The sequence below is a fragment of the Eremomyces bilateralis genome (assembly GCF_010015585.1).
Source record: "Eremomyces bilateralis CBS 781.70 unplaced genomic scaffold P152scaffold_2, whole genome shotgun sequence".
Taxonomy (NCBI): Eukaryota; Fungi; Ascomycota; class Dothideomycetes; order Eremomycetales; family Eremomycetaceae; genus Eremomyces; species Eremomyces bilateralis.
The window spans coordinates 929,417-954,119 of record NW_022985068.1 but is presented as its reverse complement, the minus strand read 5'-3'; the positions used below and the strand labels follow the sequence as shown (position 1 = coordinate 954,119).

At 53.0% G+C, this 24,703-nt stretch overlaps 9 protein-coding genes across 9 annotated transcripts; 6 read left to right on the top strand and 3 right to left on the bottom strand.

Moving 5' to 3' along the window:
• The first annotated feature begins 190 nt into the window (after positions 1–190).
• P152DRAFT_119632 (uncharacterized protein) lies at positions 191–2,020 on the top strand. Its single transcript, XM_033673693.1, has one exon. It carries the CDS (start codon positions 327–329, stop codon positions 1,803–1,805), a length of 1,479 nt encoding a protein of 492 aa, XP_033537968.1. The 5' UTR covers positions 191–326; the 3' UTR covers positions 1,806–2,020.
• On the bottom strand, positions 1,873–3,556 carry P152DRAFT_511128 (NAD dependent epimerase/dehydratase family protein-like protein; the record flags this gene model as incomplete). The annotated part of the gene is made up of 3 exons (XM_033682701.1): positions 2,976–3,556; positions 2,239–2,919; positions 1,873–2,179 (listed from the first exon to the last, which is right to left on the bottom strand). Exons 1-3 carry the CDS (start codon positions 3,275–3,277, stop codon positions 1,873–1,875), a joined length of 1,290 nt encoding a protein of 429 aa, XP_033537967.1. The 5' UTR covers positions 3,278–3,556.
• Positions 3,557–4,520: 964 nt separating this feature from the next.
• P152DRAFT_446002 (uncharacterized protein) lies at positions 4,521–7,018 on the top strand (the record flags this gene model as incomplete). The annotated part of the gene is made up of 4 exons (XM_033677890.1): positions 4,521–5,000; positions 5,068–5,087; positions 5,747–6,023; positions 6,083–7,018. The coding sequence occupies 4 exons, from the start codon at positions 4,521–4,523 to the stop codon at positions 7,016–7,018; spliced, it is 1,713 nt and encodes a 570-aa protein (XP_033537966.1).
• A 776-nt stretch (positions 7,019–7,794) lies between these two features.
• P152DRAFT_454596 (endoplasmic reticulum metallopeptidase 1) lies at positions 7,795–11,161 on the bottom strand. The gene is made up of 4 exons (XM_033678617.1): positions 10,806–11,161; positions 10,064–10,750; positions 9,472–9,990; positions 7,795–9,402 (listed from the first exon to the last, which is right to left on the bottom strand). Exons 1-4 carry the CDS (start codon positions 11,000–11,002, stop codon positions 7,929–7,931), a joined length of 2,877 nt encoding a protein of 958 aa, XP_033537965.1. The 5' UTR covers positions 11,003–11,161; the 3' UTR covers positions 7,795–7,928.
• Positions 11,162–11,276: 115 nt separating this feature from the next.
• P152DRAFT_119530 (uncharacterized protein) lies at positions 11,277–12,381 on the top strand. The gene has a single exon (XM_033673691.1). The coding sequence runs from the start codon at positions 11,473–11,475 to the stop codon at positions 11,998–12,000; it is 528 nt and encodes a 175-aa protein (XP_033537964.1). The 5' UTR covers positions 11,277–11,472; the 3' UTR covers positions 12,001–12,381.
• Positions 12,382–14,114: 1,733 nt separating this feature from the next.
• On the top strand, positions 14,115–17,769 carry P152DRAFT_511125 (uncharacterized protein; the record flags this gene model as incomplete). Its single annotated transcript, XM_033682700.1, has 2 exons — positions 14,115–15,635; positions 15,688–17,769. 2 exons carry the CDS (start codon positions 14,115–14,117, stop codon positions 17,767–17,769), a joined length of 3,603 nt encoding a protein of 1,200 aa, XP_033537963.1.
• Positions 17,770–18,552: 783 nt separating this feature from the next.
• On the top strand, positions 18,553–19,312 carry P152DRAFT_454593 (uncharacterized protein). The gene has a single exon (XM_033678616.1). It carries the CDS (start codon positions 18,692–18,694, stop codon positions 18,884–18,886), a length of 195 nt encoding a protein of 64 aa, XP_033537962.1. The 5' UTR covers positions 18,553–18,691; the 3' UTR covers positions 18,887–19,312.
• A 601-nt stretch (positions 19,313–19,913) lies between these two features.
• Positions 19,914–21,455, top strand: P152DRAFT_445998 (uncharacterized protein; the record flags this gene model as incomplete). The annotated part of the gene is made up of 1 exon (XM_033677889.1): positions 19,914–21,455. The coding sequence occupies one exon, from the start codon at positions 19,914–19,916 to the stop codon at positions 21,453–21,455; it is 1,542 nt and encodes a 513-aa protein (XP_033537961.1).
• Positions 21,456–21,534: 79 nt separating this feature from the next.
• Positions 21,535–24,372, bottom strand: P152DRAFT_478886 (uncharacterized protein). The gene is made up of 2 exons (XM_033681682.1): positions 24,143–24,372; positions 21,535–24,087 (listed from the first exon to the last, which is right to left on the bottom strand). The coding sequence occupies exons 1-2, from the start codon at positions 24,188–24,190 to the stop codon at positions 21,994–21,996; spliced, it is 2,142 nt and encodes a 713-aa protein (XP_033537960.1). The 5' UTR covers positions 24,191–24,372; the 3' UTR covers positions 21,535–21,993.
• Between the last annotated feature and the right edge of the window lie 331 nt (positions 24,373–24,703).

Here is a 24,703-nt window from a genome sequence, read left to right as displayed (position 1 = left end):
AGCAGATGTGCATATCCAATCCTTGCCCTATTCTTCCAAGTCCTCGTATACATATGACAAGCCTGGACGACATCGGTCTATTCATTGCCCATTTGCCTCCACATCCACTCGGTTCATGCAAACGCCACGATATTTCTTCCTGGGCCATCCTATTTCTTTATTCCCATTTTCGATTATAGTTAATGCAGGTTTCACTTTCCTTGCACATATACCAACTTGTCCTACCCTTCTTTCTTCAGGAGTTGCATTGCCGAACGATCTTATCTAACTTCCATCGTTCGAGCTTGGCTTCACCATCATCTCCTGGACATTTTGATTGTTAAAGAATGCTTGTTTTAAGACAATCAGGCCAGTCGTGCTACCAACAATCTCCGTTGTCTTGTCTTACCTCTCTTGTTCCGTCGGAGTCGTCTCTTCTTCATAGCGTGGCTGGGACAGTTTCCTGGATGGCTCCAGATAAAGGCCAGACATATCCCGCGCCGTCCCATTGGGAACGACGTCGGAATTATGATTCCAGTTCGTCCAGTGCCGGTGACGGATTGTCACAGATACAGCGTCCCTCAACTGCGATCCCACCTTCTACCCCAATTGGACCTGCGCCGAGTCTGCGACTGTCTACTAGTCCAACAACTCTACGCGGGTCACGACAAGAGGAATCGAAATCTACGACATCACCACTGCAAGCATTCCGAGCATTCATGTCTCGCGGCAACTCGGACGACCAATCACGACCGGCGCGGAAACCAAAAGCGACGCCGCAACAACTCGAGATTCAGGGTCCCCAAGATCAGTTCGGAGACGGACGTCCTCCAAGGTCTGCGCCCTCGACCGTTACAAAATTTCCACCATCCAGCGGTCCTGGAGCACCCTCTCAGCCAACATACACTGCGTATGCGCCTCCCCGGCGAGCAATTGATTACAGCCCGATATCATCGAATCCTTGGGAGAATTCCTCATCGTCTCGTCGGTCACGCGCGTCGATTCTAGGCAGGAGCAACTCCTCGCTAGTTCCGCCGAGTCCTCACCCTTCAAATTGGCCTGCTCGGGATTCGAGTAGGCTGAGACCAAGCGATCTGCCATATGCCCGGACTTCTCAGGGTCAACGGACACTATCACTCTCAACTCCGTCAGCTGAAGACAATCAAGCGTCATCTTTGTCACCGAGATCGACAAGAAGACGGACTGAGTCTGAGCAGCATCATGAAGTCCTTGACAGCTCAGACTTTCGCTTATTTGTTGAAGCGACTTCAGGATTCAACGCTATGTCTCTTGAAAACTCTGTCTCATCGCCTCAGAACTATACACTGCCGCAGACCTTCCTCCCGGCTCAACCGGACTTCTCTCCCGCCCATCTATCTACTGGGATACAAAACATACCAACCCAGTTGCAACGATCGATTTCTCAACCACCACCCGCCAACCGACCGCACTTCGACCCAAGCTCGAGAATCACCTCCCCTCCATTTGAAAGTTCTTACCCTAATCCCACTGTAGTTGCGGCGACAACCGGGCCACTTTCACCACCCACGCGTCGCGGCGGTCATCAATATTCAGAACGGGAGGTATCTCCAGTCCGAACCGCCCCCTACCCCTTTCCACGACCGCCACCGACGCTCCGACCATCCACTTCGGCGAGAATACCGCGTCGCTCAAGTTTTGAGAGTGACGACGATTCCGACGATGAATTACCGGATTACGCAACTTCACAGGCCGAAGCATCTGCCAAGCAACGAGCCGAAGCCACAAGAAGGGCAGCCGAACTTGAAAGCAGGTGGGCTAATTCCCAAAGAGGAGGTTACCGATGAATGCAGCTCTCGATCGATATAGACACTACTACAGGGAGACAGGCTTGTAACGTGTTTCATCCCCTGCTCATTGCCACGGCAGCTGTGGAAGCATGTTTAGCTTGACGAAGCCCTCGAACGTTTCTCGATAACTCTCCGACGAGTCCACAAAGCCGTGCCAACCCAGCTTCCTCGCCTTGCCCATCCTCATCTGAATGGGGTGCGAGAGGAGAAGTGCCGCATCCGCGAAGCCGAAAACACGGTCCGGGTCTCGGAGCTCCTTTTCAATGAGGCCATGCTTCGTTGCGATCTCCCTCCACGCAGCCTGGACCTCCGGTTGCTTTGCCCATGATGTGAGCGTAAAGCGTGCCTTCATGTTTCCCGGACCCCCGAATCTATCGAAACGATCAGTTGAATTCGTATACTGTCTCTCCCGTCCTCAGTTGCAACTCACCCTCTCGGCGGCGGATCATATTTGTTCCACATTTCCTGGTACTGATCCTTCTCGGGATCCGGCCTCGTGTACTCCAGCCCGAACCACTTGGCGAACTCCGGCCAGAACCGCGCCCACGACCACATGCAGTCATCCGTGGTGTTGAACGCTTCATTCTGAGCCTGCGGCGACAAGGCCGCCCACTCTTCGAAGTACCCGTTCATTAGCGCCGTGCTGTTGACCTGCGCATTCTCCCATGAAATGATATCAGAGGGGAATTCCAACTTGCGGCCGAGGTGCTTCTGCACTGTCGCATAGACAGCGAGCGGGTACGCGATGTTCATGGCCGCGTCAGGGACCGCGCCGACGACCCACGATGGGCGCGCGACGCTCCAGTTAATCCCGTGCTTGCCGCAGAATGCCCAAAGGCTGTCTTCTTGCGACGCATAGAAATTTGGCTCCAAAAGGATGCGAGGATCGTCCTCGTCCTGCGGAGACACGGCCGGCCCCAAGTGAACCCCGTAGTTCTTCGCGCCGGTCTGCAGCATAATGTTCTTGGGCATGATAGACGCGAGGGGAAGCGCTTCAAGGAAATTGGTGAGGAGGAGGGTGTTGACACGGACCATCTCGTCGGCGTTGTCCCAGAGGCGTTTCCCGTCACTTGAAGGCACTTGAATGTACGAATAGAAGAAGACGTAGTTGCTACTCAAGCGTCAGTGCGTATCCTGGCTGCATCAGAAGACCATCCTTTTCCTTACGCCGTGACTCCGTTCTCTTTGAGCACCCGACCGATCTCCTCTGGCGACGTCATGAAGTCCAACGGGATATGCACCGCATTCGGCGGCAGTGCGTCTGCGACGGCCGGAGGGCGTCGAGACAGGCAGTAGATCTTCGCCCATCGTTCGGGGGCCTCGCCGAGGGCGCGGACCATATGTTGCCCGGAGATTCCATTTGCACCAGTGACGATCGCCGTGAGGCCTTTGACTTCGGATGGGTAGACAGGGAGGCCATGGTATATGCCTTTGGAATACACCTGTTGGAGTTCCGGTTTCGAAGCCATTTTCCACGCTCTTTTGGATTCGGTCAGGAGCTAGTTGAAAATGAGTGAGATAAGGAAACTATCCCTTCCAAAAAAGTAGCTCCGGTATGTCCAATTTATATGTACTGCTCAATTGCTTCAAACAATGATCAATCAAGGCAATTATTAATATGGCGACCTCGGACCCCGCTGCCAGTAGAGCGCTAATCTGGGCGGGGCGGGAATCGGGCAATTGCCGAATGCGGTCGTGCTATGTCACCATAAAAGTACCTAACTCCCGATTCACGTCTTGATGATGACAATGCTCTTGTGATGACAAACAATTGATAGATATCAAAGGTTATGGCCTCAGTAGCGTATCGCAATATCTGAGGGCTATCAAAAACCGTAGGGCTGGTTTAAACCTAGATTGGTTACCCGTAGTTATGCACTCCGGTCACTAAATCTAGTCAAACCACACAATATTGCGATATCTTGAAGACAGTGTGCGATTAACTAATTGTTTACGGTAAACCAAATATCAATTGGCGCCTACCAGTTTTTTAACGGCCCTAATCTCTTGCAGAGAATATCGAGGTGAAGCGGGGATTTCCAATGCCATATCAATTCATCTAAGAGCTATGGTCACTTGATACCACTCTACTCCACTGCCATAAAATGGTCAAGGTAACAGCCACACGTTCAAGTGTGCAATTTTCTGATCCAGGAGAGGTTGGTAATCCAGAAGTACACCCCTAGTTCTAGAAACACGTGGAGTGGATCATCGTTCCTGTTCCAAGTCGGGCAGGTGTTCTCCCGACAAATTAGTCAGCGTCAATAATTATCCTCCCGTTGCTATATTCCATGCAAATCTTCCGCTTTCGCTTGTCATGGAGACGTACATTGGCAGTGGAGGTCTATCATCATCCAATCTATCCAGCGAAAGGAGAGATCGCAATCTTGGGCTGTGACGCTAAAATGGACATTGACAATGGAGTGAATAGCCATCCCGACGATAGCCGCGTTCATATAAAATAGAAGCTTAGGAGTCATTTAATCTGGGCGTGAATAGGGTCCTGGATCTTCCATATATTAGCCTGAATTCTGTACTCGCACGATCCGGAGATACTACCGCCAGAGCAAAGGCAACCAAATCAACCAGGACAAATTCTCTAATCGGAACTGAGCCAAGACAGGAAGATCTCGCCTTAATCAAGCTCCGCTAGTAACGTTAATAAGTGCCAGTGAGGTGCGGTCTGACAAGGAGACTCTGCACGATATAACAATGTCCAATGATAGGGATCTTAACGACGATAGCGCGGAAGATGCGGCCAAACTATTCGATACACTTTTGATCAACATCAAGCATGCTGGTTCGATAGAACCGCAGACTAGCCTCGACTCCTCGGATGAGGACGACGATGCGGAAAGCCGCTTTCTGGAGGCTCTACTTTCCGGGCCATGGGACTGGCGAGGAACCAGACAGAGCGAGCTAGGGGCGCTCATTCTCTTCGAAGAAGCGCCATGCAGCTTGTGTATGACACCGCGTTCCCTCAATCATATCAATACATTCCTCTTCTTTGAGAGTGCCCTACTTCGCTTCCAGAGACGGGATCCAGAGGAGGGGGATGCGAGTCGGGAACCGAACCGTACGATGCAACTTGAGAGTAAGATACCCCTTGATTCAGTTCTAGAATTTGGTTGGACAGAGGGCCATGGGCTTTGGTTGGACATCACCTGGAAGAACGAAGGGAGCGAAGAGATGGTGGGTATCTGGATGAAATCCGTGGAAATGCGAGATCGATGGATACGTTCGCTTGTGCACTGTATAGGGACAACGAAGCAGTAGACCGTAAGCAGGGAGGCTCTATAATATTTAATAAGACAGAGACAAGGGCAGTAAAATAATCTTTCTCTCCAAGAGGCATAATAGAGAAGAAGTATGAGAGCCGTAGAAGTGTTCTCAGATCATTCTCCTCGGAGCATATTTCGATAGCAATTTGATTATTTGAACAGATAAACGGCAAAGATGAAATGGATATCTCCAGACTAGGAGAATAATAGAATAAGTAGTATACCACAGTCCAATATTATGGGCATACTTATATACTACTATACTCTGTGAGGGCTCATCAGCGTTATAATGAAGACGTGGTGTCCTTCACGTTGTGGTCATGAAACCTCAAGGGCGTCAAGGCGTCAGGCGTCAAACATCCGAATCCATGTTGATATCATGTGATCCAGGGGTCTGACACAAAACTGGGACTGGAAAGCAGCCTAGCGCTGGTGCCACTTTCCTTAATCTGTGACAGCCCTGACAGGGTCTGTATTGAAGAAATTGTCACGTGACGCATACGCAATCACTCTCCGCTTCCCACCGCCAGTGAATGAACTGCTCAGCCCCCACCAGCCTCCATCAATAGGTAACCATCCTCATCTTTCTTTGTCTCCAACAACCTTCATCTATCTACCAGCGTATCATCCAACTTGCATCACTTCGAACCATAACAGTGTAGCGTTTCTAAGTTTCCGTTTGCTCCTCTCTGCCACAACCGCCATGATCTCCCGTACTGTCGGCCTGAGCGCTGCCGCCTTTGCGCTGGCAGCGAACGCTTTCCTCCTTCCTCCAGATGTCACGATCGAAGGCATTTCATCATCAGGGTCACCTGGGGCTTTGGGAATAGTCGATCCATACACACAGCTCCTGAAGGTGCCATGCCCAGGCTGCCAGTTCGCGAGGATGACCGAGAATGGTCTGGTATGGGATCAGGGTGGCGAGCAGTCATTGGTACGTTCCAGCACAGGTCAACAGCGACCCTTCATGAATGGCGTACTTACAAACCGTAGCTCTTGAATATCTCAGTTGGCTCCGATCCGACCACTCTGGAGATGAACTCCGTTCAATTCTATCCTCCGGAGATGTCACTCAGTCTCATGCCGGCCATGCCCGCAGTCCCACATGTCGCTTCTTCCGTATCGATTGACGATATTCGAGCAAATCCAAACGATTACATCTCATCACCCCACCCGATCACGTCATGGTCAATCAATGCCATCAGCGCTGACACAGTCTCCGAAGACGGCCACGAGCTAATCGAGATCGAGGTTCAAGTGAGCAGTCTTGCCGGTGCCGCCGTCAACGTTCCCCGGATCGAGATCAATGCCATCAAGGACCCCGAGGCCCAGCTCATGATCGCGGGAATCAAGGTCGCCGATCCGAGCAAGCCCCGCGAATGCCACACGCACCCGCTCATCTGTAGATGGCGCGATATCGTCATGAACAAGGCTCATGCGGTCGGCAACAAGATCGGTAGCATGTGCCATGGTGGAGGGAAGGGACCTCACGGCAAGCCCCCAGGCGTTGATCGTGTGTTCCGTCCAGGCACGAACATGCACCACGGGCCGCACTCCCACCATGACGGCGCCGGACGACACCACATGCAGCACGGCCCACATAATCATCATGGCCACAAGCACGCAAATCGCTTCCTCCACGCCATCAAGTGGATCGTTCTCGTGCTCGTCGTCCCCTTCCTGGTCGGCGCTTCTGCTGCCGCGGCTACCTACATTTTGTTGGTTGCTATCGGCTACGGTGTCGCGGCCGTCTGGAATTCGGTTCGTCGATCTCGACGTGGAGCGTATCGATCTGTGGCGCTTGAGGATGATGAGGAATCTGAAGTTTATGGAAAGGAGGACGAGGCTGCCACCGAGAATGCTAAGCTTGATGTGAACGAGGCTGGTGAGGCACCTCCTCGATACGTGGATGCTGTCGAGAAGGAGTAGATGGATATTTTGTAGTACGTACCTCTCGCATGGGAGAGGTCAGGAAAGGATGCATCTGGATGCATGGGTTGTTACTTTGGAGTTCGGTCGGATCATTGTTACTCGAGAATGCACCTTGGAGAGCAGTGGGCCTTCGCTTCTATAGCATCCCAGTTTGAATGTATACAACAGCGATGAGTATGAATCTAACGTTTACCAACACAGGAGGCCTTAGTGTCTCTCCTTGAATCATGATATCAGTGCGAATGAAGTCAAAAGTCTACCAGACTAGGGACAGTCATCGTCAAACCAGAATGAAATTGTTCGATTCAAGCTTTTGACCTTAATGGAAGTTCGAGCTGAGGATCGCTTTGAAGACCGCAGGATGACGCTTCAGAATGAAGGAGTCCACTCGCATAGGAACCTTCTCCTTGCCGACGAGGAAGACGAGGTCACCTTCGGGTGAGATTTGCTCGTAGTCGCCCATGGTTTAGCAGGAGGATATGCGTTGCTGTGTTTCGTCTTAGCACAAGAAATGTTAGCTAAGGTAGGTAAATATGAGTTAGGTCCGATTCGAACATTACTTTCGTGAAAATCGGTTCTTTGGCAATGTTATGGCATGGAGAGTCCAGGCGATGAGACGACTAGTCCCTACATGGAATAGTTTGTTGAATTGAAGAATTGGCTCTCAAAGATGAGAGTTTGTAGTGGTGTGTTGATATCAGGCTAGTGGTAGGGGGGAAAGTGGAAGTGGCCGATCCAAATTATCACTGTGTTGATTTCACTAATGGCACGAATTGTTACCAACGCCTCGTGAATAGTGAATGACCTCCATGGGGTCGATTCCTTTTATCCACGCATCATTTAAAGGTCCCAAACCAGGGCTCTAAGAAAGGAAGTGTTCTAGAAACCAGGTATGACATGTACTTAGCTACATTTTGAACCTCTTCAACCCCTCAACAAGCCCATCAGTCGTCTTGCTGACCGTGACCCAATGAGGCGCATATCTCCGCACTTCAGTGAGCGCCGGAATGGCTTCTGGATCATTCTGATCACTCCATGCGCATACAGCTCTGCCATCGAGCCCCCCTTCCTTCCCCCATTTCACCCACACCTTCCAACCGCGTTCCCATTCACGGCTCCACATGCGAAGTTCCTTGACCCCATCGGGCCCAACAGGCTTGAATCGGGGATCTTCTGCCGCATTCGGGGGATCCACGATCTTGAAGTCGGATAAGGGCGGGTCGAAGAATAACTTGCAAGCGCGAGAGTTATTTCCGGAGATCGTGATGGTTCCTTCGGATGAGAGGTTGCTGCGAACCACGTCCAAGTGCATATAATCGATATAGCTCTTCTCGGGCAGGACGGAGGGATCTCGGGGGACCACCGCGGGGGGAAGTCCCTGCCAGGAGCAGTCAAGTAGTCCGTAACGATTTTCTTGTGGCGGAGGATTGCATGTGACTTGCATCGATCTGGAGGAGGGGAGTGAATCGATGACGGAATGGATATAGTCACTGCGTCCTGTGATTGAGACACGGTTGACTCCAGTGTCCAGGTCGAGATCCTGCCGGAAGAAGACTTTAAGTCGATTTCCTTGGTCGAATGGGAAAGCCAATTGGTTATACAAGGCCGTTCCGACGGCAACAGCCAACAACAGAGTGGGGATATGGTAGGTAAATCGATGAATGAAAGGGGTTAGAGGGAGAACAATAAGGATAGAAAACGCGGCAATGACTACATAGGCTGCGGCAACGCTGCTTCCATCCGCAGGCGTTTGGCGCAGAGCAGATGTAATCAGCAGTCCGATTTGGCCGACCAAGATGATGTTGATCGGAGCCAAGACTAGGATCTGTAAGACCCATGTCCACTTGGGCAGCATCCCACTCCAATGCTGTTCTTCTCCAAAGTAGTCGAATTTCCCCTCCTCTTTCTCAAGCTCCTCGGCATTACCCTCATCCCTTGAGCGTCGTCGTGAGCCGTACCCCTGGAAGGATGTCGACGACTGAAGTAAAGCAGAAGATTCGGTTGCATCTTGATTGTCCTCTGCTTGTCTGTTATGGGACGATGGACGAGTGTCATCAGACTCGTCGTCATCCTTGTGATTTTGCTTGTGCCACCATCTCAGCCGAGGGAGGTCCTCAAGGTAGACGCGCTTTTTCATGAGGACCAGCATCTCCAAGAACGATATAGCTGTTGCCACGAAGATCGAAGTAAAGTAGAACAATATAAAGTAGCCTCCAGCGAGTTGATAGTTGTTCTCCGAAACGGTAACGAGAACGAGACCGACCCAGGACAAGATGAAGAGCCAAATTAATGAATACACACGGACAAGAGCCGACGGCCGCGTGAAATCAGCGCTCCTATAAAGGAACCAGAAAAAGATAAAGAACAGGGATAGGAATTCGCTGTAGGTCATTAGCAACGGTAAGAGGCTAGATAATGTTGGCTCATATGCCTATGTATCGTTGACTTACCTCCACACAACATATGGGCTGCAATACACAATCAGAGGATTAACTCGGATTGTCAGTTGCACAAACCCAGCCAATAGGCCAACCGACACGATGGTCGTCACGGGAAAGCGCCAAAGTCCGTATAACCCCTTCATCTTGTACTTTTGTGGCAGCTGGCCTTCGTCGGGTCCGGCATCGTAGTTGATAGTAACAACTCGGCCATCGAAAAGGTACCATTTGTCTTGACGCACCAGAACCACGGTGAGAATGATGAGGAATAGAGGTGCCAGGACAAGTAACAAGATGGAGATTATGAACATTGTCCGCAATTTGAAAAGTGCGAACGCTTGTCCGAACATGTCGAACCAGACGGCACGACTACCACCATTATCCACGATTCGTTTATCGTTGGAAACACGGCCTTGGTATTCCTCACTCTTATCGAGCGCAAGGCCTTCAACAGTTGCTATGGCAGCTGACAGCATGTGCCAGACAGAGTCAATCGAAGTGTACCTGGTTGAGTCTTCAGACGTATGATACCTGTAATGATTGCATTGTCAGTCGAGGGGTCTAGAAGATCCTCTTCGTATCGACTGATTAGAATACAACTTACCGTGCACGAGGTTCCAAGAATGCGACATCCAAGCCACGGAGGCCGAGATCGCCATTGAAAACGACATAGTCTGTCTGACTGCGGACTAGGCCCATTTGGAAGCCATCTCCTGTGAGGACCGACCCGTATGGATGCCCAGCAGCCTTGTAGAACTTCGTCACTTCGGTATCAGTACTTCTGAAAAGTACTGCTCGACCTCCCGCTCCGGCCCCTTCAAGATTGAGAAAGGTACGGGGGAGCGAGGATATTGGGTGTTGCATGAACACCCGAGCACCGTTCAGGAAGTCTTCTTCACCATTATTGAGCAGAAATATGATGTCTCGCCTAGGGCGATGCTTTCCCGTCGTGAAATACTTGATTAGTTGAAGGATGGAGACCACACCCACCCCGTCATCAGTGGCACCGTATCCCGTAGATACGCTGTCGTAGTGGGCATTGACGAGGACCGCCCCAAGGTGGCTGAATTCCGGCGTGCCTTTAACGTGCACCATGATATTGGTACCTTCAAAGTACACGCTCAAACCCTGAGAACTAGAAGTCACGTTGGAAGAAAGATCATTTTCCACGGTAGCGAAGTCTTCCGAGACTCTGGCCGACGGACCTTTGCCATTCCCGAGAATTTCTTCGATGCGGAGAAGGAGCCAGTTCCGTACATCATCGTTTGCATGGCTATTGTACGGATGGAAACTGAATACTCAAATCATCAGCCAGGCCGAAAGGGTCTTCTCCTGTTGAAACTTACCTCTTGGTCAGGCGCTGAAGATCATGCCACGCTTCATCCAGGCTAATCTCCTCTGGAATGTAATCGTTATGAGCGGACGGAACGGTATTGTGTATAACCAGGAGAGCTGTGAGAAGGGAGATGTATATTATCGCGCTGAATATCGTCACCGGTCCTCTTCGATACGCGAATGGTAGCCGGCCGCCTCGGCCAACCATGTTTACGGTTACAGCGTTTGCTGTCTCAGTTGAACGTCACAGTAATCAATCCTGATACATCCTTCAACGGCATTCAACAATTGCGATATTCGACAGCAACTAGCATCGTCAACGCGATAAAGAGACGCTGATATGCTCGATGAGGACGGGATGTCATCAATGCGGGGATGATGCTGTGATTCATTTCAACGTCAACACGTGAAGCCATGCCATTTCTGATTTCATGGTGGAGACAGAAGCTCGTGCCACAATAAATGTCTATCAGCGCAAGGGACCAAGGGACAACAAGTTGCTGACTGTGGTGCTCAACAGACAAATTCTAGTTCGATATCGAACTCTCTCAATGACCACCACCGTTCCGGATCAATATATTCAAGATTCCGCGTATTGCAATCTACAAGAACACCGCAGCACTGCGTATCCGCACACCGGACCGGGACGGAGATGCATATACATCTCGGGTCGTTTCAATGAGCGAATTGCCAAAGCATCTGCCCGATGAGCCATCTTTCCATGCAGGCTGCTGTCATAGCCTTTCGAAACAACTAATTACGTCTCTGGACCATGTTTTCTCCCATACTCCGGGCTCGGTGCTGTCAATCGGCAGCGGCGCCGGTCTCTTGGAGGCACTCCTCCTAGCCAATATTGATGCATTGAACATCCAAGCAGTGGAAATACAAGACAGCAAGAGCTTGGGGATCAACAGGTACATGCCTGAAGACCTGATGCACTATGTGGGAGGCACGTATGATCTTTTCCCAGGAGCTGGTACGGCCGCGACCTGGCTGCTGGTGTATCCACGGGATCCTCGACTCGTTGCGAAATATCTGGAGCATTTCCAGGGTGGGTCATTGAGGCAGATCGTTTGCATATGTCCGAGGAGTGAGTGGCAGCGATTCGAGGATATAGTCCGAGATTCATCCTTCAAAGAAATCACTGAAGTAGAAGATTCCGGATTGCAGGCTTATGAGGGGACATTTGTAGCCAGATTGCCATAGCTGCAGCTGTTTCGCCTACGGACAAGTCTGATCGAGCATAGGAAGCATTAAGACATTATATTGTGACGTTCCACACACCAACGTCAGATCACGAAATATGGCGATAAGACGAGAGCCCTGAACACTGTGATGGACTATCCAGGCACGGATGATATCTGAACCTCCAAAGCTAGCCATCCTAGGAGGAATTACTAGTGGTTTTAATCTTCATGAGTCAAGACGCTTCTATTTATGCTCCATCAGAAGACCAGAACCTATCCTATTTCCAAATTGGCAATGGATATTCGAACGAAGAGCTTGCACCAAAAAGATACACCACCGTGACCACCTCCACTGCAACGCCGACTACATCATGCCTGTGATCAGATAAGAAACTTGGCCCTTCGCTCCCCAGTCCCCAAGGCTTGAATCCGCCCAACTTCTGCTCCTCCACTCCTCTCCCTGCTTCATTTAATCGTGGAGAATTGCGAGCATTTCTTTGGGCGTTGACTCGCGAGCCTGGAAAATCGGGCTCGGGGCTCTGGATTCTGACCAAACAGACGCGGAGGGGAGAGCCGAGCGGGGCCGTCAGACGCCTCCACAGTGATGAAACGGCGGGTAGCCGGATGGCGCAGACGATCCCCATCACCCATTTCCGGTTCCCACCTTCAAACTTCAAACTCCCAGGTGCTGAAGGACATCTTTTTGTGGCTGCTGACCAGGTTGGCAAGGTCCCATCGAACCCTGGGTTGGATTGTCCTGCATATTCTGAGGTTGATAATTCAAATTCCTGAAATCCAGAGCAATGGGGACACCTTCGATTGGTGGATTGCGGCCGAGAGAATCAAAATGTCCATAATCCAAATATATTTTCCAGAGGCTTGAACGGATGGGCCGTGTCTGGTATCCAGCATCAATTGACAATTGATCAATTCAATTGCTGATCTTGTTCGCAAATAGGGTTTCAGACTTTCAGGCTTCCAGTAGGAACGATGGGGCACAGTCTGCCCCACAGATAATGCTCGATTTTCGAAACACTGACACTCTGAGTCTCTGACAGGTTTGCCGTCATGACACGAGCGCTTTCTATTCAGCATTCGGGGAATCGGAGGTCACCTAAGTGGGCCAACAACGTCTTTCTTGATTTAGTTCTGATATTGTTCCATCATCCACGTTCCATTTCCTTGTAAAAAAGTTGTGGAGTGGCACGAGTGGTTAACCACGCTGCCTCCACGCGGAGATTGAATATTTCGGGGTATGGTACGTACCGGATGGTAGTTATTTAACCCCTTTGAGTTTAAGTGGGATGTACTGACTACTGAGTAGCCTCATGGTATGCGATAGTCGATACGGAGTAAGTCAAGAAGATAGGAAAACATGGTCACATATATGATCAAGCGAACTGCGAAACTGTATTCCGGATCGGTAGGTATTCATGAGACAATAAGGAAGCGTAGGACAGACCACCCGCAACCCCATATCCCGATTACCTCGAGCGATGGGACATGTACGGCTTGGTATAAGCCGGGGTGATGTCGCCAACCTCATGGATAGTCAAATATGATGATTCGACAAAATGGACAACCTGATGGAATATATAATATATTATACACCAGTATTACCACTAACAACAGGCATGGACCTCTTTATCATCAGGGGGATCTGAGTTCTGAAGTCCCAGTGCCCAGTGGGTTCTGTGATCCGTAAAATCCAAAATGGTCCCCCCTTCTCCTCACCCTCATGTCTCACCCCGCCGCGTCCGCGCCGTTCCATGGAGGGCCGTGCTTTCCTTCCACTGCAATGGTTTTACAATTTGCAGTGTGATGCGGGTAGACTGTTTGTGGGGTTATTCAGATGAATTAGATCATGAGAATTGAGATGGGACGGTATGGCTCTTCCCAGGAGCCAGTACCAGGAGCATGGAGAAAGGGGAAATCCAAACGTTTCCTATCGCGGTTCTCCGTACCTGAACCCATTGGTCTCTTTGAGGGCGAAAACCCCAGGAATGGTTCTCGATACTAATTCCGGTTCAATTAAACATGTTGTTGAAAGGATCCCAACTAGCAGCGACGAAACTAGGATAGTGTGTGAGAATTGCAGGGCCAGACGCTTGCGGGTTGGGCAAGCAAGGCACCATGGGCCATGTCTGGTCGCTTCGGAAAGCCCCCCTTACGCCTCCCGCCGTCCCGCGTGTTGTCCGGGCGTCCCTTTTTCCTCCAGTTGGCAAGGCATTGCAGAACTGTTTCTCCTCTGTCTTATCTCCTGAAGCTGCAAGTTCAATTGTTGTCAGGAAACCGATGTTTGCTGCCGAGCAGCGCGGTCGAGTTGGACTAAAAGGGCGACGCTCATCGGGATCTAATTACCGTGCTACAGCATGGCAGATTGACAACGGCCCGTCGCATATTCCGCACAGCCAATCGCAGCGACAGCAGCCGTTGTCTGCGTCGAAAATGGGCCGGGGCAGCGTCTCAGAGGCGAGGAGCCTGAGTGATCCGGCCATCACTCCAGATCTCCTCCGCAACAGTCGTGGCATGACCCAGCCAAACACCACCGATCTGCGAGCCTCCATACAAAGCCACGATCAATTTTTCGATTGCGACGAGCACGCGCAGGCCGCTAAAGCTGGCGAAGATCCGAATGCAGTCCCCGTGAACCACGTCAAGAGCGACACGTCGCGCCCAATAGATAATCGTCCCGCGTCCCAGTCGACTTCACATCCAATCCCCGAGGAACCTCACAGCGTCCAAAGCAGCAACGACGCGAATGACCGACGTTTCCAAGAACTCCGTCGTCCGACAGAAAGCTCGACTTCGAGCTCCGCGACTTCTCAGGATTCGAATCTAGATTCTTCCAGCACCATTGTTACTTCGCCGACCGCCGGTTCCTCCTTCTCGAGCCCTCCGAAACCCGACGCTCCAAAGTCGGTGGCTCCGTCGCTTTCACCATATTCATCGCCAACCAACATTACTTCGGCTGCAAAAAATACCCAGAGCACTCCGCCGGTCTCCAAAATTAAACAGCAACAATCCCTTCCTGCGCTCTCCTCCACTCGGGCCGTATCATATCAGTATTCACATAGGAGTCCCAAAACTCCTGCGAAAGGTGCGAAACGACAACCCGCATCCCGCAGTTCCTATGGAATCGCAACGGCCAACGGACCTCCGCAGTCTTTGATTACCCGCCAGAGTTATAGCTCAGACCTTGGGAGGTTATACCGCCGTCACGACAGAGAGCAAGCCGGTGGACAGCCCCGGAATTTTGATTCTTTAGGTCACGGCAGCACCACTTCGCGAAGCGCAGTAACTTTGGAGGGTTCGCCAGTAGTGAAGGAAGAGAAGTTGGAAGAGCGAAAGTCGGGAGAGGCGTCATCATCGAAGGAAAACGACGCAGCAGCACACGACGGGAAGACCGCGTCCGAACCCCAAAACACTAGGGATCAAAACGAGAGAGAGGACATGGCTCGAGGACCCCGGATGGACCCTCATTATGAGGATGACGACCACGCGATTGAAGATTTGATTGGGTTGGAGGAGCAAGAAAGCGGACGGAGCTTTGGAGCAGAAGGAGGCAACTCCGCTGGAAGCGAGGATTTGTTTCTACATCTTGCAAAGAAACAGGATTCGGTAGCGGACGACCCGGGGGTTACAAAGCGAAAGGTAAATTACTATTTCTTCCAGCCATGGTGTGCCTCTGCTGACATGACAACAGTCGAGGATCGCGCGTGTTCCACAACGTCAATCCTTTCCAACCCACTACACGCCGCCAGCACGACTTCGTCGCGACTCGAATGACCAAGGGTCCGACTATGCAGAGTCTCCGCTCATGTCTGTTACCGGTGAAAGCGGCTCTAGGTACCGACGGTCATCGACCTTTACCACACCATCATACCGAAACCATCCCGAGTCATCTCCCATATCACCATCTCTTCGCATCGAACCCACCAAATCGCGCGCGATGGCAACTTTGCCGCATTCTCCTTTGGTATCTCCGGGATCCCAGCCACCGAATTTAGAGCACGGCACCAGGAATCGAAGACCCTCTATCTCCGAATCTATGTACGCCGCATCCGCTCGACAACGGTCATACCGACCTTCGCGATTGAATTATGATGCATCCGCAGATTTCAACCTGGATCCCGAGAGCTCTACGCATGATGAGATGCCCCTAGAAGAGGACACCACCATCACCGGCCTAATCGGGAGACCTCGTGCTCAATCCCGCGCCGCAATGGACGCAACCGCGGAATCCGTCGGATCCAATCCGACCTCGGCTCCATCCACGGTTTGGGATGAATTAGACGATATCAAGTCTCGAATCCGGAATCTTGAGCTCACGGGAAAGTGGCCTTCCACGAGCGGAGCAACAATATCAAGCTCGCCCCATACCGACCGAGACCGGCCTCGAACAGCAGGCACAGGAGTAACCACTACCGTCACAACCGTATCGTCTTCGCCGCGGCGGGCGACGAATACGCCCAAGCGAAGCGAATCTCTTGAGGGAAGTTTCGATCCAAACACTCCGACCAGCCTGCATCTGGGAGGGCCAGCTGCTGTATCCCTCCATCCGTTGCTCCACGACGCCCTCACCCGTGCCAAGGAGCTTCTTCCCTCCCCTCTCTATTCTTCCCTCGAGGTGGCAGCCAGCGATGCGCTGGAGCTCGCCGTCCTCGCATCGACTTCTCAATCTGGTCCCCAGGGCACGGCAAGCATCTACTCCCACAATGTGATGGGCCTGAACAATTTCGGTTCGAGTAACGTTGACCGCAAAATCAAGCGCAAAGTGGACGGCCTTTGCCGCAGTATGACGGAGCTTACCATTGCCATGTGCGACGGCCGGATGGACTCGAACACGACCACCGCGGCAGCTGAGACAAGGACTCGTCCTGGGAGCAAAGATGGCTTGTCACGGCGGCCTTCTATAAATGGAGACCACGAAGGGGGACCTCCCGTCTCCTATCCATTGGTCAACTATTCTCGAGTGTCACGATCTGCCTCTCTCGAACCGGATCCTGACTATATTCGCTCCACGCCGAGCCGTGCCTTGGACCGCATCGAAGCACGTCGAAGCAGCCTGATGACATTTCAATCCAATTCCGCAACCAATTCCCCACGGGACTCCACCAATCAGCCACACTCTACTTTCTCCCCCCAATCTCCCGCTGAATCCAAACTCCATGTCCCCTCCTCACAACCCATCCGCGCCGGTACCTCCCTCCTCCGCAACCGCCACACCTCCCGACCCTTCGATGCATCATCCCCCATCACCTTTTCCTCCGACCAAGCCCCCGACACCACCGAGTCCGCCGAAAACTCCCCCTCCCTCCGCATCCCCAGCCGCGCCGCCACCGAAGTCTCCCCAAGCACCCGCCACTCCCTCTCCGAGCGCCGCCACTTCAACCTCACCGAGCTCCGCGCCAGCCGCGCTAAGCGCCTTAGCCTCGGCCGCGAAGGCCCTGCGTCCGCCTCCAGCTCCACCACCACTGGCAGTGGCGTGTACACCAGCAACGTGCCCCTCCCGGAGACGCGGAGCGCGTACCTAACCGTTGGCGGTCAACCCGGGTCCTCGACAACAGGGACGGCGAAAGAGGGGCCGGGGTACGCGCATGGGTTGCGGCGGGTGCAGATGGGGTTGAACGTGGGGACAGGGGAGCGAGCGGCGAGTCGGATCGATACGAGTCGGGTGCCGATGAGTGCGGGGGCGGGGACGCGGCGGTATTTGGATCGGGAGGGGAGGCGGACGTCGTTGGGGGGGAATGTGGCGGCGGGGAGGAATAGTAGTTTGAGAAGCTGATATGTGACGGGGCAGGAGTGAGATTGGGAGTGATAAGGCAGCGAGATCCGTGTTGGATACTCGGATGAGTGGGTTCGCCCCCTGGTTTGCATGCAGTGGGGAAGAACGATACCTTTCGGATTTGAGTCGGTTCGTCCCTTTTTGGGGACCATTTTGAGCGTTCGAAGCGGATTGATGGATAGAGTGTAACGTCCAGCAGATGTAGCTCTGATACCACGTTTGATACGATAAGCGATAAGCGAATGGATGGCTTTGATCTTCTTTACTTGATAGTCATACTGAGTCTAGAAAGGCTCGGAATGGAGTCTGTAGTCGCAATGGGCCCCCGATTCAACCGCTTACAGGAAGGCGATGGTATTTGCACGTTCCATTTGTCGCCTATACTGTAGCCTGCCGTATCCACGACTTGAGCACCGTTTCGCACATGACCATTTCCAGAATCTCCAATGAATATGCGATGACCCTGGTCGACGTACAGGTTCTCCATCCCAGAAAGTAGCACAAGGATAACGATCGACGTTCCCTCCCCGATGACGTCGACACTTAGATTCGCGACCCGTCGCCCTTGCTAATATCATCACTTCAAGCCGGCCGTTTTTGGTATCAACCAACCGGAGGATTTCTTCGGATACTAGCCCGCCAGTGATGGGTCACTTCATCACTTGCTACGTGATGGAGTCTTAGCCCAGACGGGATGGAACCCTGATTTTGGGGCTGGTCTACCGCGGCGCAGGTTCGAGTTGGACGTATCAGGAAGATGGCGATGAGTACTTAGGATTCAAAGGACCCATTTGAAGAGAAGGGTTTTAGTATTCTCTCCCAATATATAGGTCCTCTGCTTCTACGTCGTTCAAGTAATCCAGTCTTTCTCATTTACATATCGCTGTCCCAACCTCTAGAGTCTGCAAAGAAACCCGTTGCCATGGCCGAACCTCAGAATAAAACCTACTCTCAGCGGACCAGCGAGCAGTATCAGAAACAGAAAGACTCATGGATGCCGTGGATCGAAGACCTATATCTGAGATGGTTCACCAAGGACAACAAAGCCTCCTATGCCACCAAAGGTATCCCCATCCCATCTCAACCCAATCCGTGCGCAGACGCTGAACGCCTCTAGACACCCTCAACAAATCCAAAGTCACCGGCATCAAGCAAGTCGACACTCTCCAAGACGGCGTAAACAACCTCGTCGCCGGGCAAGTGGGCACAGGCGGCCTTGCGCAACCGATCGGCGACAGAGCCTCGAAAGAGGGCGTCAATCGAGCGGAGCGGGGAGGGAAGGACGATAAGGGGGGGTATCTCCCCGGCGGCCAGGGGGATGGCTATGTTGGACAGGCGGGAGGGGTGGTTTCGGGTGCGGGTGAGCAAGCGAAGGGGATGGCGGGGAAGGCTGGAGAGGGCGTGAAGGGTGCGGGTGGATATGTGGGAGGACTCTGGGGTAAGAAGGGTGAGGGGGCGAAGAAGTAGAAGGCTAATGAAAGGATGCGGTCTAGGCGCAGTCTAGGTGCGGTCTGTTCTTTTCTAGTATTTGCATGTATACCTTTTCACCTATAGTATTTCCTTGGAAATCTCCCAATCTCACGGCATGATGAAGCGCATCGAGCATGAGGATGCATGACGTCACCAGTGCGAGCAGCAATATCAGATCGGCGCAGTCCTTGTGCTGTCGAGAAGTAATGGATATTCTGCAAGATAGAATTGTTGATTTCATCAATGCCCTCACTGTTCCCTCAGTTGATACACGCCTCTCTTTGTACTCCAGAGCATATATGGCTTGACGAAAAGTTGGTTAGATCAATTCATCGAGAATTATCCCAAGTATCTAGCAGCGACTATCCCTGGACATCCCATGTGTCGATCTTGAACATCTCCAATCGTCTCCATTTCAACCTTTCCAGTGTTTCTCAGAATAACTATTCCTTCTTCGCCTCGGCTCATTACCGCGGATATTGTCATTCCTTCGATGTTTGCCAGTGTCCCAAGCCTGGTCGCATAGGATTGGCGAACCTATTGGCCTGGTTAGCAATATCGCGACGATGCCAAACCGGATGCGATGGCAGTAATATCTTCGGAACGAAGGCGCGGTAGCAATTGAGATGAGTACACTCCATTCGAACCGGTCGGCCGGCTATCAAGGACTCAACATGTCATCCTCCGCAAGCGCGCTTGAATCGGGTCTCCATGATCTTTCGGCACCGTTCTACACTCCTCCGTCATCCCCAAAGCCCGCATCTCAATCCTCCAAATCCACCCCAACTTCCCTCCACCACCCGGACCCGCAGCCCTCAACCGGCCACTTCACAACCATCTCCGTCCGACCCGCCACCCTCCCTATCCGCTCCACATCGCGAACGATCCTATTCCCCACATGCCACTACAATCGCCCGCCCAAGATCGCCGCCGGCTTCAGCATGCTGAACCTCGCCGCCTACCCACCCTCGCCATCGACCAGCCTCGAGGACTCCCCTCAAACTCCCTCCACCGCTAACGATGCCTCCCTCCCGCTGCGCGCCAACCTCGTGGGCTCTGAGATCACCGCCGCGAGCATGCGCCTGACGGCCGAGACGTGGGGTCGGGGTGCCATGTACGCTGCAGCGGGGACGTGGATTGAGCATAAAGATGGCGCGAAGCAATGCTGGTTTGGGCAATTCGACTCGCGGCAGGTGAAGAAGCGCCGCTGGCGACGGAGGGGTGAGAAGAATACTGGGAATCAGGCATTGGTCTCCCATGGAGAGGGGAGACAGTTGTTGACGCCGCCACGGACTCCGGTGAGTCCGTCGGTGCGACCTGTCGCCGGACGAGAGCATACGGAGCGATGTCCCACTTGTGGGCAGCCGGCCCCGAAAAGGGTGGTGGAGCGCGGGTGGGCCGATCAGTCGACCGAGAGCCGTCCAACCACGCCTCTGCCGAATTCACGAGCCGCTCCTACACGCATGGAGACCAGCACGACAATGGCGAGCTCGATCTCGACTTCGTCCACAGCACCGTCGACACTGAGCACGACCTTGAGCGATCTCACCGTGAGCGATTCGACCGCTACGGGCATGAACTCCCTGGACGGCAGTCCACTCAGTCCGCGGGAACCACGGCTGCGCCAGCCGCGAAGGAACGTGTATGAGAAGTGGGTGAAGCTGCCGTTTCCGCAGCCGGAAGGTCGGCCGCCGGAGATTATCTGCTGGCTTAACCGGGTGAACTTCCCGGCGCGTAGGAGGTCGGAACGGAGGCCGCGGCGGTTGTTTGCGAAGGTGGAGGGGGTGGAGTCGTCGCATTTTCGCGCGGTGCTGGATGCTTCGGGTCTCGATGACCGGACTGATAGAGGAGGTATGGACCACAATCCGAGTTTTGATGATGAATCTCCGGTCGGCGCTTCGATGTGCTGGATCGGCTACCCTCACGGCAAGAAGTGTGTCGATTCAGGCGTGATTGAGGCCACATTCGGCCTGGATGAGCAGGAGGATGACGAGTATGACCAGCTCGTGCGGGTCGATTTCAAAGACGGGTGGTTCACGAAGCCGCCCACGGTTTTGGCCGCCCTGAGCGGCTTCGACGCCGATAGGGATGGGGATCTCCGGGTGCGCGTTGAGGTCCAGTGGGTAGATACCGAAGGATTTATCTGTAGGTTAGGGTCATGGGGTGGAGGTAGGTTGAAGGAGTGTTGGGCGAGTTGGGTGGCTTTGGGATCTTGATACCCCGTGCTATGTATGGATTGGGAGTCGCGGTCAGTAAAATTATAGGTATCAGATGCAATGCATGCATGGTAGTTTTAAGAGCTGCGTTGATATAAGGCTAACTATGCTCGTACAGTACCACAATAGTTACCGAAAAGACATTCCCATCTTGCATTTCTTCCGGGAGCCAGTCATAACATCCGTGTCAGTCCAAGTCCGCCGCATGAGGACTGTGCTCGACGACACGGACAGCGTTGTAAAGGGAAAAATTCGCTCGGAATAGAAAAGACAAAGAACCCATCCCAGTTGAACATCTCAACCGGATTGAAAACTCCCACGAACCCCAAGTGACACGCTGAATCGGAGACCGTTTCGAAAACGAGGACTCCATGATCGTCACGGAGTACGAACCCACCGTAAAACGCCTCCCATATTTTTATGCCGGTGCCGTCGACACCATGACCAATGAAAATAAAGCAAGCCGCTGCTCGCACCAGTCTCGGTTCAGATCGACCCTCCCCAACCACCACCAAGACAGCGCCTGAAATACCACAGCCTAGCCTTTCCTATTCTTCGGCATGGCCAGCATATCCAACCTCGCCCTAGTCATCCTGGCCGCTGCGGTCTTCTTTCCCTCCGACACAGGCAGCCGACTCCTCATAACCTTCCTCCCCACCGCCGGAAGGCCCGAGAACTTCTTCCCGGCCATGGGGCTCGCCGTCCTCGCGCGCTTCATCGGCCGGTCCTCGGCATCCGCCCCGACGGCCACGTCACCGAGATTCTCCTTCTCATCTTCCACGGCGACGGCGCCTTCCTCGAGGGCGCAGAGCTTGCGCTTCTGGGTGGGACGGTCGGTGGGGAGGGATGGATAGTTGACCTTGTCCGCTCTGGCGTGGGAGTTGACGTCAGAGGAGCGGACCGGGCGGATGGTGGCGCCGCGGGGGGAGCCGAAGAGGGTGGAAGTGTCGGAGCGGAAGGTGAATTCGGATGGGCCGCTTGAGCCAGCTTGGCCGAAGTGGCCGAGGGTAGAACGGCGATTCGAAGGGAACATGCCGGGAATGGTGGGGTAGGAGATGTCCGACTCGTCGGCTTCGTAGGAGTTGTCACGTTCGGTGGTCGGCTTAGGGGATACGCGCTCTCCGTTAGAGATGGCCAGCAAGCCTTCTCGGACGCGTCGCTCTTGTTGCTCAGCCATAGAAAGCACCGATGCAGTGAAGTCGACACGCTTGATCCTGTTGACAGGCTCGGTTTTGGGGACACCGAAAGATTTCCTGATAGCCGCGCTAGGTGGAGTGGCAAGGTGGGTGCCAGCGGCTACCTTGGCTGGGTCGTTGGAGTAGAGACGTCGAGGAGTGCGAAGAATGGATTTCAGCTTGGTGGCGGATGGCAGTCGAGAACGTGGCGTGGTAGGATCCTCAGCAACAGGCGCATCGGGGATAACGCTCGGTGTTGCGGGCACGGGGCACGGTGAGGGCGGAGGTTGGGTGGTCGCGGCAGGAGCTGCTGGGGACGCCAATTTCTTGAACGGAGTTGAGCCCGAGATCTTGCGCATCGCAAAATGACCGAATGCCTTGACCGCGCGGGCTGAACGATTGGAGGGAGACATCAGATGCGGAGAATTGAAGTGGGCAGTCTTGATGGCCTTCGCGGACTGAGATCGAGCGAGAGATGCTTTAGTGGGGGTCATCAGGTTTGATGTAGAAGCAAATCGAGGGATGCTAGACGTCTTCTGCAACGTATTTGCCCGGGATCCAGGCGTTCCATTGCTGCTACTCGTCGGGTTCGAGTCTCGCGAAACCGGACGGGATGGGGCTCTTGGAATCAGGCTCTCTTCCACATTGCTTGGCTTGAGCCGTTTGGCTGGGCTTCGAGGAGTGCCGATGCTAGTACCGTCGGAAGGAGTGTCAAACTTCCACGAGTAATTATCGAGCTCCGCCTTGGACGGTGAGCGTTTGAGGGATTTTGTTGTAGGTCGGTTAAGATCCGCCTTGGAGGCGGAGCGTTTCAGCGACTTGAAGGAAGGTCGGTCCAGCTCCGCGTTGGGGGAATGTTTGAGCGACTTGGGCGTAGGGCGAAAGAGTGGGGGTCGGTTGGTGTTTGCCTTTGCGCGAAATGCAGAAGGATGGTTGGCGATCGAGGCCATATTTTGGAATTGGGATCTGTGGACATCGCTGAAACGGCCTTTGGTGCCCTTCGCGGCGGCAATCTTCCGATTGAGAGGCTGATCAGGGTCATGCATCGGCACATCTGGGAATTCTTCTGGGGTAGCGGCCATCTGCGAACGGAGTTTGGCGGCCTCTTCACGCATCTCTGCCATGATGCGTCGAGCGCCTGGACTCAGGTCAAGCGATTGGCGGGGCTGGAAGGTAAACTTGAAGTCCGGAGAAAGGAGGTTTGCGGTCTTCCTCGACTGCGTGGATTTGGTTGGAGTCATCTGCGCATCCGCAATGGCATTCCGACGAGCAGGGCGAGGCTCAGTCTTAGCTCCCATGTTGTAGAAACCAAGCCATGGTGCCTCATCGCGCCCTTTTGCGACACTTGAATGATGATGATCGGGTTCCATCTCCTCGTTGCTCACAGGGATGCCAATCTTTCGTCGAGGGGTTCTTGTCGTGACCGAGTCAAGACTGTTATCGAGTCCGTTGCTGTCCTAGGAGAATGTAAACATCTTGGAACATTGGTTCAACAGTAGCTAAACAACATACTTCTCGAAGACCTTGTAGTCGCGCCGACTGCCGGCGTGTAAACACCATTTTGTTTACACTTCGCTCCACCGGAAATGGGAGGTGCAAACGAGCTGAAAATTCTCGGCAGGCAGGTTTTCTAGGATAACAACAACCAAAGGAAGTGCGAGAAGGTGTTATCAGGTCCAAGAATGAAGGTTTCGTTAACGAAGAGGTTGAGCACAGATGAGAGGAATTGCATGGGGTAGAGGTGGATGGAGATATGGTGGAGATAGTGGGCTGATGTCATTCGCGGAGATGTAAACATTGGACGCTGACATAACACCCGATGCTTGGCACAACAAGGAAACAACCCTGTGTCACCATCATCACGTGATATTAACTTGGGTCCTAGTCACATGACTACGACATCCAGCCAATTTTACAAAGCTCATCATTTTCATTCCAATGCATGCATCGTGGTTCAAAAACCTAATGATATTTTCACCATCTTACAACGAGGATAGATGGTGATGCAATGACATGGACTATACCGGTAGATATTTCCATCAATGTTGTAAAGCATGCCGATTTGCGAGTACT